Source organism: Brachypodium distachyon, chromosome 3 (genome assembly GCF_000005505.3).
Source record: "Brachypodium distachyon strain Bd21 chromosome 3, Brachypodium_distachyon_v3.0, whole genome shotgun sequence".
In the NCBI taxonomy this organism is placed as follows: Eukaryota; Viridiplantae; Streptophyta; class Magnoliopsida; order Poales; family Poaceae; genus Brachypodium; species Brachypodium distachyon.
This window is the reverse complement of record NC_016133.3, coordinates 57810845-57822504: the sequence shown is the minus strand read 5'-3', so window position 1 is coordinate 57822504 and position 11660 is coordinate 57810845. Positions and strand designations below refer to the sequence as shown.

Below are 11660 nucleotides of genomic sequence, written 5' to 3'. Positions count from 1 at the left end.
AGTCATATCTCCATGGCTCCAACACCCTATCAAAAGAAGCTTGGTCTGCTTGGATCTCCATTTGATGCTAAAAATATATATATATATACTTCCTCGGTCTCATATTAAGTGACTGAAATTTGTCCAAATATGGATGTAACTATAACCAAAAAACGTCTAGATACATGTAATATTTCGTCACTTAATATGAAACGGAGGGAGTACAAAATATGATGCCAAGTCAAAAATCCAATATTGAAGCTCAATTGCTAGTGATTTAAGCGGTTCTCAACTCACAAGGCCAAGACCAGCGTTTAAAAAACCATCAATTAATATTAAATAAAATTTTGTTTTCTAACTTGGTAACCACAAATTATAAGATTGTGAGTATACCCCATCCATTCAAAACTATAAGATGTTCCAGCAGCATTCTAAGTCAATTTTCTTAAAGTTTGACCAAATATATAGAAAGACTTAGTGACATTTACAACTCTAAATTAGTTTTATTAAACACATCATAATGTATATCTTCATAGTATATTTATTGAAAAACTGGCCCCCACGTCGCTCGTCTTGGGGCGACTCGGGAGGCGACAAAGCCTGCCCCGCGAGAGCGCCGCCACGCGGATTCTTCCCCCTCGCCGCCGCCAGTGGACACCGGCAGGCAAAGCTCGCGCGGTGCATGGCGGCGGCGGGGTCTTCTTCCATCGGTCAGGGCTGGGCGCAGGAGGGCACTGGCCGCCTGGCCATGCGGCATCTCGGCGCGGGCTGCTGACTCCGTCCAGATCCGGCGGCTCCCCGTCAGATCCGGCGAGTTCCCGGCCAGATCCGGCGGCTCCGTTCGCAGATCTGGCGTCCCCAAGCCAAGGTTCCTTCTTCTCCTCCCTCAGTCCTCTCTCTCGGTGTCGGCAGGCAGCGGCGAGGGCTTCCCGGCGGCAGGCTGCCATCTCCAGTAGCGGTTGGCCCGCGTGCAAGGTATGGCCATCTGCACAGGGTTCTGTGTTGTACGGCCTCCTCGGCTCCATGGCCTCCTCGTCCGCGTAGTTGTCCTGGCACGACGCCGTGGTGGCGTGGTGTATCCATCTTCTGCTGCGGTGTTGGGGCTAGGTTCGCGGCAAGTGGTTCAGGTGTTTGGGGTGTCGGCTTTGGGTGAAAACTTGCAGAGACCTTGTTCTTTGCCGATGACAACGACGTCGTAGCGCCGTTTACCTTGTTGGAGGTGTCGTCGAATAGTTTCTACATTCCCTCACTTCGATGTTTTTGTGTCTCTGGGTGAAAACCTAAGATTTGGCCATGGCCAAATCGGGCGTCGACGGCGTTTTTACGTCGCTTTCCTCCTTGGGGGCGTCGCCATGGAGACCATGGCTCTTGGTGGCACCGGGTGGTGTGGTCCGTCTTTGCTGGAGCTTCTTGTCTCGGGTTGTTGGATGTTTGGTGGTGTCTCTTCTTGTGTCTTGTTTAGCCTTGGACGTCGGTTTATGTCTGACGAGAGCGTGCGTTTCTTATCCTTTGGTGTAGTCTCGGCATGTGATGCCTTTCGTCTTCACTGTCAGCACGTAGGTGTCGTGTTGTATTCTCGGTGGCATATGGTCCTTCAGCTTAGCCGATGGCAAGTGGTGGTATGATCTCGGTTACGTGTCGCCCTTCGACTTCATCGGCGGCACATCGGCGTCGCGGCGGGTCTCGGTGGTGCATGGCCCTTCGACTCTGCCGGCTACGTAGGTGTCGTGGCCGCCTCGGCTGTGCGCTCCCCTTCAGCTACGGCGACGACACAGTGTCTGGGTGGGCTCGGCTGATCGACGCCTTTCGACTGCATCGGCGGTGTTCTTTATTGTGCATTTCTCTCGCCGTTGGCATGTTTCGAGTGTCTAGGTTTTCTTTGTTGTGTTTCTTTTGGCCAAGGCTGCCGTTGTCCTTGTTGTATCCGATTATTTCATTTAATTGAAATGTTGTGCAGGCTGACTTTTGACCGCCGTAGTCCAGTTCAAAAAAAGTATATTTATTTGATATTTGTGAATAATACAGTTTCAACTTTGGGACAAAATTAGGAAACTTATATAACTCAAAACGGAGTAAAAATTACGAGACAATTAATAACTAAACAATCTAAAAGAATATACTGTACTCTACCCATGGTACCTTCACAAAATATAATTCGACTTTATTTATTGGATGGATCCAATTTTGCGTGCGGACTACTCCCCTTTGCCCGAAATCTACATTTCCGAAGAAAACGATTTCTGCTCGGCACGCAGAGCCCACCAGCACCATCCTCCTTCTGTCTCCCCGCCGTGCGCGTTTCCAGTTCCCCCGGAGGCAAAGAACACCCCCGATCTCCCCTGCCCCCAGCCTTCGCCACGCGGGGGCCGCGCGACGCGGAGAAGCTTCCAAGCCGGCGGCCCGACGCCGCCACAACCACAGCCACCGTCTCCCTCGCCCCATCCCCCCGCTTCCCCTCCTCCGGCCGGCCGGCGTCGCGGCCAAGCGGAGGGCGGCGAGATGTGGGTGTTCTACCTGATATCGCTACCCCTCACGCTGGGCATGGTCGTCGTCACGCTGCGCTACTTCGCCGGCCCGGGCGTGCCGCGCTACGTCATGGCCACCGTCGGCTACGCCTGGTTCTGCTCCCTCTCCTTCATCATCCTCGTCCCCGCCGACATCTGGACGGTCAGATCTCTCATCCTTCGAGACCACCCCCCTACCCCTCGATTACGACTCTACGTGTCCCTGATCCCGCTATGTTTCCCTGTCGGTGGCTTGAGATCCGCCGCCCCGGGCTGAGTTAATCACGCGTTCTAGTTTTGCGCCAATTTGGCTGTATGTTGGGATTAAGACACAAATTTAACTGGGCAGCGTGTTAGTGCGTGGTGTCCTGGGTGCTTGAGGAGAGAATGTTTGTTGAATTGGTGCATTTGAGTTGTTGCTTCTGCCCGCGGAATGAGGTCTGGGTGAATAGGGTATTAGGGTCGCCCCTGCGTGCATTGAAGAAAATCTGTTCATTACCTTCATAGTTATGTTTGAGAAAAGAAAACCCAGTTCATAGTTCTTACGTCCAAGCTAAATTGGCACCAGAGGGCAATTGCATAAGGTCTGCTTGACTCCAATTAGCTTCGAACCCCCCTCTGCACTATTTGACCCTTCACGGCTAATTGCCATAGTGACCTTTCCATGGTCTTGCCATAGGCACCTTTTTCTGCTGTTTGTCTTTATAACCTATTAATTCATAATTCACACATGACATTCACAGGAGTTATGTTAGGTTCATAGGAGTATACTTTAGGACATGCATAATACGACAAATGTCCGCATAGTTGACACACAGTTTACATTACTTTATCAACAGCTGCAGCGAGCAGCAACTTTTAGCATAAGGGAACTAAGAACCAAAATCTGAGACGAAACATTAACCAGACCACCAACTTCTTCACACTATGTAGTCCAGCTTTACACGGATCTTTAGCCTGAACGCTATGGGAGAATTGTTGTGCCCTCTGTAGCCATATATCTGCTGTCTGTAGAAAGGCCGATCATGAACTTGGTTATCTCCGCCAAGCGTAGAGATCAGGTGCAGGGGAAACGTTTGCTACCAAGAAGCCCTAGGTTTGCCACATTGGCATTCCTTCATATTTTGTAGATACATGTTCCATTGATGCCATGCTCATTGGGGTGTTAGTCGCTGATGTCCTACACTGCTTCACATACATGGCGGTGTTTTCATCCATACGAGCAAAGCTGGGGCCTCGGGCCATGAAATGGAATAATCCTGCCATTTAGCATTTTTAAGCACAGTTTAACTCTTCATGCTTGTTTAGAACTCGGACACATAGATGTATATATGATTCAATAAATAGCGCAGTCTCTTTGTGGCAAACTTTATCCATGCATTGTGCTGGAAATTGATCTTCATCTACTTATTTGATCTAAACTCTTGCATGACCTCACTCGCAGACATTAATTGGTTCTGAAAAAGGTGGAATTGGATTCTTCTGGAGCTGGTCGTATTGGAGCACATTTATCTTAACATGGTATGTAACTATCATCATCAACATGACCTATTGCGTTCCGCCATGCTACTAATGTTCTTGATTGTATAATTGATGTTCCTTAGAGCTAGCTATTGGTGCTAATTTTAAAATGCAAAAAATCTTGCAGTTTTTATCCTGCTTCCTTGGAGCTAGCTATCAGTGATTTTGCAAAGCACTCTTTTGTATCAATGCAACTGTTTTAGCTTTAGTCGAACTTAGTAGAACAGTTGACAACCTATTGTCTTTTGGAAGAACTACTTTAATAATTTTTGCTACATTTTATTCATAGTACTACATATTTATGGTATGCAGTAATTTTTATTCTTATCATTTTCAATAGTGTTTATATCTTAAACAAGGTTTGTGTCTATCTCTAAACAGGGCTGTAGTGCCTACTATTCAAGGCTATGAAGATGCTGGAGATTTCACTGTTAAAGAAAGGCTGAAAACCAGTATTCACATGAACCTGCTCTTTTATTCAATTGTAGGAGCTATTGGCCTCTTTGGACTTATACTGCTTTTAGTCATGCATAGAGCTTGGTATGTTTTAATCTCCACTTGAGCTCCTGTGTTCCATGCCTCATCTGATATGTGAATAACCTTTTGTGTATTGTCTTGAGATTTGTTCACTATTTTAAGCCATTTCAGCTCTCTTTTTGTGGCTCTAGCCCAGCGAGTAATGCAATGTTTTACAGAAACAATTTTTTTACATTTCTATATGGAACAAGATATCCTGTGTTAGTTTAGGATATAGTCACCTTTGATTGGTAAAGAAGCATAATGTGATCATTGCTACTGACAATTTACAAATTGTAGCACTAAAATTTGCGTTGTCTTGAGTCCTGAAAAATTAGTTCCTGGAAGAACGGATACCATTTAAACTTGTCTCTACTCTTGACCTGGAATAAATGTTTTGACAGGGATGGAGGTATCGTGGGCTTTGCAATGGCATGCTCAAATACCTTTGGACTGGTAACTGGTGCTTTTCTTCTTGGTTTTGGGTTGAGTGAAATACCAAGAAACATTTGGAAAAATGCAGACTGGACTCACCGCCAAAAAGTACTTTCTCATAGAGTTGCCAAGATGGCTGTAAAGCTTGATAATGCTCATCAAGAATATTCAAATGCGATTGTTGTAAGTACTGTTCTAAATCCTTAATAGTTTTCATACTCATTGCAGTTTGCTGAAGTTCTGTTCCTTTTCCAGGTTGCTCAAGCCACTTCAAATCAAATGTCAAAGCGTGATCTCTTAAGGCCTTATATGGATATCATTGACAAAATGGTTGCTCAAATGGTATCAAAGCAATCAGACTACTGTTTGAAGTTGACGTAAACTTTAGCAATTATAGGCAATAACCTGTGATTTTTTTGTACAATTCAGCTGCGGGATGATCCATCTTTCAAGCCTTCTGGTGGCAGATTAGGCGAAAATGATATGGACTATGATACAGATGATAAGACAATGGCCACACTGCGACGTCAACTTAGGAGGGCCCATGAGGAGTACTATAGGTGTAAAAGGTATCGTGAAATAAATCAATAGAGGATAATATTACTCTTTGTGTATCTCCTAGTAATATCTAGAATAACCAATGCACTTTGAATTTTATATGGAAACTTGAAGGGTAATAAGGGCTTGCAGCCTAAGGTTTTCTCATTTTATATGAATTAGGCGGTTGTTTGGTTTGTTCCACAGCTTAGGCAAGAGTCCTTCTTTCTGTCAGCTGGGCCCTGCATGGCAAAACCTCCAAATGCATGGAAAGATCCCTTTGGGCATGCCCGAGTGTGGTGCTCAAAGTCCTAGTGTGTGTAGCAAACGACATTCTTGGTGTCATGGAAGCTGATAATATTAACCTGGATTTTCTGTTATTTACAGTGAATATATGACTTATGTCATGGAAGCTCTGGATCTAGAAGACACAATTAAAAATTACGAACAGCGTGATGCAAATGGATGGTGAGTTGGCTGTCTCTTTTGTTATAGTGAACAATGTGCTAATTCATTGTTGAAAATGGCTATCTACAGAAGAGTATTTTAATCTTGACAAATAGCACTTACGACTTCACTGTACTGTCTATAGGTACCCCAATGAGGCCTTTTGTCCTATTCGCTTATATTTATTGATGATGTATTTTGGGGAACCTTTTCTTGTATTGTAAAGCTGCACAATGCCACAGCAACTCAACAGTTTTGTTAACTTAGTGATGCCTCAGTGACCTGGTTAAATGGAAAAAAAGGGTAAAGTGTGTACAAACAGGACTTGGATAATTCCACAAATGGCTTGATTAATTTGTTGGTTGTAACTAGATGTGCCATGATTGATACTGACAAAGAATGTTGATTGGTGGGCTGAATAATCTCAATTGCCATTATAGATGCATGTACTTGTCTTTATGAACTGTAAATTATGCTTCTGTAACTTGTTTGTAAAAGCTTGATTTATATATACTGCAGATGTGATACTCGTGTGAAACCCTTTGAGAGATCCAACCAAGACCTTTATTGACTTACTTTTTTTTATCTAACCAGGAAATATGTATCAAGTTTTAGGGATAGCCGATCAGGCACACTGGGATCACTTTTGGACACTATGGGTAATCCTTCTGACCTGTACGAATTATTTATATTTTTAAGCTATTGAGTTTGACTAGTTAAAATGGCTGAGTCAATTTCTAGATGAAACAATCTAAATATTAACATTCGGGATCCTTAGTAAGTTCAAGCTTATATGTGTTGCCCATAGCTGCTTGATAATTGATGAAACTGGCTCAGTGACACTTTCTTGCATTATCAGAGTTCATATGGCGCTGTATACTTAGAAAGCAGCTTCAGAAAGCACTCGCCGTTATCCTTGGTTCCATGTCAGCTGCCATACTGTTGGCAGAAGCTACTTTGCTGCCAAGTGGTGTTGATTTATCACTTTTTTCCATTCTTGTGAAGTCTGTGGGCAAGCAAGAGGTTTTAGTCCAGGTAAGAAATTGGGTGCTTGATAGTGCAAAACCCGGTTGCACATTTATTTTGCATAATCAACCGTGTTCTGCATGATTTTACATGTTTCCTATTTGTTTACAGGTTGCGGCATTTGTCCCTTTGATGTATATGTGTATTTGCACATACTATTCACTATTTCAGATTGGGATGTTAATGTTTTATTCTCTCACTCCACGGCAAACAAGTTCCGTCAGCTTGCTTATGATCTGTTCGTAAGTTTTTAGTGCTCTGCTTTTTTTTTATGTTTCATGTGCTTCCACGTCCAATTCGTTCAACTCATTCTAGATTGTGCACCAAATGCTGTTTTGCAGGATGGTTGCAAGATATGCGCCTCCTATTTCTTATAACTTCCTGAATCTCATTCGTCTAGGTGGTAATGTTAAAACCACTTTTGAGAAGGTAATTATTTGACAGCTTTTCGGTATTATTTATGGCATATATGCTTTTATTTTGTGAAGGCAGTAATAGTTAACATTTGTAGGCGGGGTGCCCTACAGCTTTTCTTTTTGTTACTATGCTCATTGTTTGTCGGATAAATAACACCTAGCTAACTGCTCTGCGCTGAATAATCATATGTTGCAGAGAATGGGGAACATTGATGATGCAGTTCCGTTCTTTGGGAGAGGCTTCAACAGGATCTATCCGCTAATTATGGTTGTTTATACGCTCCTTGTTGCTAGTAACTTCTTTGGACGTGTCATTGACTATTTCGGAAGCTGGAAAATATTCAAATTCCAGCGTGAAGAAGAGAATATGGATGGTTTTGATCCATCTGGAATGATTATTCTGCAAAAAGGTTTGAACTGCATCGATTTTTCTGTGGGCATACCCTTCTTTCTCTTTACTGTATCAGAATAGATTGATTAAGATTTGTCAGATATCCTTTTATTCTTGTTAGCATATCATTATGTTTTTTTTGTCCTTTTTAAACTCCTTGTCCCTTCAGCTTCCACGGTTCCACATTGATCTCAGTTCTTGTTTTCTTCAAAATGTAAGCATGTATGGTGTTGTAGCCAATAAACAGAACCCCGGGCCTATGTGGCTTTAAATAGAAATATTATTTATCGTATCATTATCATTGTTTTTGTATCACCACTGCAAAAGTTGGTGCAAATGCTGCCTTTGATTCTTTGAAAAACATGTTCTTACTAAGTAAAGTTTGTAATTTCTCTGCAGAGAGATCTTGGATTGAACAAGGATATAAAGTCGGCGAACAGGTTATTCCATTGGCAAGGTTCAATGGCGCGAATATAGATGTTGAATCTGGAAAGGTACCATTGGTGAGTAGCATAATTACTATATTTTCCCCAAGCTTTGATAGTTATATATCTTTGTTCTGTTTGAAAGGTTTGTATTGTCTTCGGCCAAATTTTGTCTCCAATCACTAGCATTCCTCCTTGTTCATTACTTTCTTGTGTTACAGGTTGAAAATACAGTGGAGATGAAAGTGGGAGCATCTAGAGTTGATGGCAGAGCTGGCAATTCAAAATATGCCCACAACAGGGAAATTATTTCCAACAAGTATTCATCTGTTAGAGATCAGAGTCGGCAGGCAGGGAAGCCAATGAAAAAGGAAACCGTGTCAACATCTGTATCTCTGCTTGAAGAAGAGAATTCTGAGCAGCGGTCGTCTGCTGGAATTTCCCAAACATGGGCTTCAATGAAGATTGGTTTTCAGAACTTTAAAGCGAATATGGGTTCCAAGAAGTTTACTCCTCTGCGGCAAGACCCAGGATTTACTCCTCATTCGAATCTGTCTTCGCCTGAATCACTTGATGACATCTTCCAAAGGATAAAACGTCGCCCTGCAGACATGCCTGTAGATTACCTTGACGATGACGAGGATGATGACAATACTGGAGACATGGATCCTACATTTCCAGGATCGAGGAGATAGGCTGTGATATTCCTATAAGTTAGAATATTCAATTCAGGAATTAAAGGATTTGGTAGCATTAGATGCAGAATAGAGGAAGATACAGGATGTATAGATTAGATGATGGTTTTGGTGTGCTTCACGGAAGCTCAAGACGCCTGCCCATCTGGAAAGCTGCAAACATGAAAGCATGACATGATGACAGGCCCTGCAGAAAGGACAGCGGATTCTCCCAACAAGAGATCATGGGAGCGTGGCTGGATGACACTTTTCTGCTTTACACACACTATGCAGGAAATAGGCATTGCTGACATGTTCTTTTTTCCTTGTTAAATGACAAATTTGTATTGGAGATAACTGATTCATACTTGAGGCTGACGAGTGTAAGCTGTAAAAGAATGCATACGTACGATATGATGCTCTGGGCTGAAAACAATGTGACTGCTCTAATGTATTAAATGAAAAAGAAGTCCACGAGTGTTTCTGCGGTGGTATAAACTCAGTCAGTTGCATATTGTTCGATGTGATTGAGCGGTCCTCTCATCGCCCAGGCACAACTGGAATTATAGCCGACTGCATACATAGAAAGTTCTCACAAGGAAGGGATAGATATCTGATTAAACATGAATTTTATAGGAATGAACTTGATTTCTACAGATAATATACGGAGTATATGGCATTGTTTGTCTCTACGGAGTACTTGTTTCGGTGAACTGACCCCAATAATCCGTATCCAACTCAATGTCCAATGGTGCTCATGATAAGAACTCGGCGAGATTCAAGAATTTACATGTCAACGTTTGCCTGCGTGTGGTGTTGCCTGGTAACCTGATCTGTAAATGGCACCGAAGCAAAAGCTGTTATTTCCTTGAAATCTGTACAGAACACGGATATAGTCCAAGTCTAGCCGTTCCTCCGTCGACCAAACGTCCAAACCCAACAACGAACCAAACCAAAGAACGCCACGCCAGATAAAACAACACTAACTAATCGGAATGAACGCAGCACGCGTGTACTCGATCAGAAATCAGAATATGATCCACCTCGTCGTCTCGGCCGCTTCCATCGTCTTGGAGTGCGCCGCCATGGAGCACCCATCGACCTGCTTCTTCTTCCCGCTGCTGCCTCCCCCGGTCGCCGCACGCAGCAGCTTGGTCCAGAACCCCGTCCTCTCCTTCCTCCTCCTCCTGATCATGATACCCGCCACCTCGTCGCCGTCCACGGCCACCACCCGCTCGCGCCTCATCAGCAGCGACGGCCTCGCGGACCCCCTCATGAACTCGCGGTGGAACCCGGGGCTGGCCGACCCCGATGACGCCCCGGTAGACCCCTCCGTCGACAACGACGACGACGACGACGACGCCTCCGAATAGTCCGAGCAGGAAGCAGAATCTGGCACGGCGATGACGGAAGGCAGCGAAGCCGCGGGCGAGAGGCGGGAGAGGCGCTCGCGCAGGCAGCACGGGCAGACCCCGACCCCGTCGGCCGGCTGCCGGTGCCGCCGGCACCCCGCGCTCGCCTTCTTCGACGAGGACTTCTTCTTGCCCATGACCATTTGGCACGAGAAGAATATCCAGGCGACAAATAGGATTGAGATTAGATCAGAGGATGGATGGATGTCACGGCCGGGCAGTTCGTTGTTGTTTGTGCATGGCCGGGCAGCATATATACTCGCAGCGGGCGTCAATGGAAAGCGCGGGGTGAGTTTCGCGGATGTTGCAAGCAACTTGTGCTGGAGTTGCGATGGGATCCGGAAGGCCGGTCGGAACCTTTTCTTTTTGTTGAGGAGCCAGGCTTGGCTGAATTGGCTAGCTGGGTCTGGGCTGGCGGCGCGCGGGCCGAGCTGTTCCTCGCGTGCACCGGCAGCAGTAGCACGGGCTTTATTTTTACATTTACAACTTTTCCCTTTTTTTTCAGTTTCTTTCCCTGTGAAACATCTTCTGGGAAATTTCCGAGCCTGGATCCGGGATCTGGCGTGGGCGTGGGATGAAATGAGAGGGGATCCTTCGGTTCCACGGCAGGGAATTTCGCCTCTAGTCTCCTGTTGGGTTGCTTTCCTTGACTTGTTGCGAGCCTCGGCGGCGGACCTAGGAAAAATAATACAGTATGCCGATAGGGTCGCTGCAGAACCACCATGACGTCGACTGTGTTCGTGCGCCCATAAACTCAATCCATTTACTAACATATATATGCCTATGTCGTTAGTCATTACACTGTTGGAAGTCTACAAAATATACTTAACGTCAAGACGGGCGTCCGAGACAGCCAGAGTCGGCCGTCAGGAAGCAGCCGCGAAAATGTTTCGACTCCATCGGCTCTGCTGCGCACGCACGGCCCTGATGTTTTCTGTGGGATTGGAATTGGTCCTCTGCCATGGCACCCAAAGAAGGAAACGATATCGTTTCCTGGTTCCGAGGAAGAGACCAATTAATGGTTTTGCGCTAGAACAAAAAGTCTTCAAAGTTGCGCCGTTCGTCTTGGATTTCGTTTTGAGCGAGGCTGGAGTTTGTCTCTTCTTCCATTTTTAGGACAGTTCGGTTTGTTTCTTACTACTTGTGTTGAAAACTTTGTGGTGCGAAGGTCAAAAAGAGCCGTAAAAGGATGTCGAACCAATCGACACCAATTTCGGACATTTTCCGCACCGAAAGAAGAAAAGAGGTGGGTTTTTTACTGGGTGGACGACTGACTAGCCAGAGTATTGCAGAGCCAGGCAGTACAATAGGCACGGCTAGCCAGCCACCGCCACGCAACGCAAAGCTCCCTGTTTTTTAAATAGTGCTACTCTGCTC

At 45.0% G+C, this 11660-nt stretch overlaps 2 protein-coding genes across 3 annotated transcripts; one reads left to right on the top strand and one right to left on the bottom strand.

Moving 5' to 3' along the window:
* Positions 1-2221: 2221 nt before the first annotated feature.
* Positions 2222-9365, top strand: LOC100843056 (LMBR1 domain-containing protein 2 homolog A). 2 transcript variants are annotated; one of them, XM_024461904.1, is made up of 14 exons: positions 2222-2646; positions 3928-4004; positions 4386-4544; positions 4925-5138; positions 5211-5297; positions 5385-5524; positions 5880-5960; positions 6534-6598; positions 6799-6974; positions 7077-7207; positions 7307-7394; positions 7578-7791; positions 8172-8266; positions 8419-8892. In XM_024461904.1, exons 1-14 carry the CDS (start codon positions 2479-2481, stop codon positions 8890-8892), a joined length of 2169 nt encoding a protein of 722 aa, XP_024317672.1. In that variant the 5' UTR covers positions 2222-2478. The 2 variants fall into 2 exon arrangements, with proteins under 2 accessions (XP_024317672.1, XP_003570598.1); XM_003570550.4 differs by having other exon boundaries at positions 2224-2646; positions 8172-8275; positions 8419-9365.
* A 244-nt stretch (positions 9366-9609) lies between these two features.
* LOC100837798 lies at positions 9610-10538 on the bottom strand. Its single transcript, XM_003573021.4, has one exon. It carries the CDS (start codon positions 10424-10426, stop codon positions 9899-9901), a length of 528 nt encoding a protein of 175 aa, XP_003573069.1. The 5' UTR covers positions 10427-10538; the 3' UTR covers positions 9610-9898.
* Positions 10539-11660: the final 1122 nt, after the last annotated feature.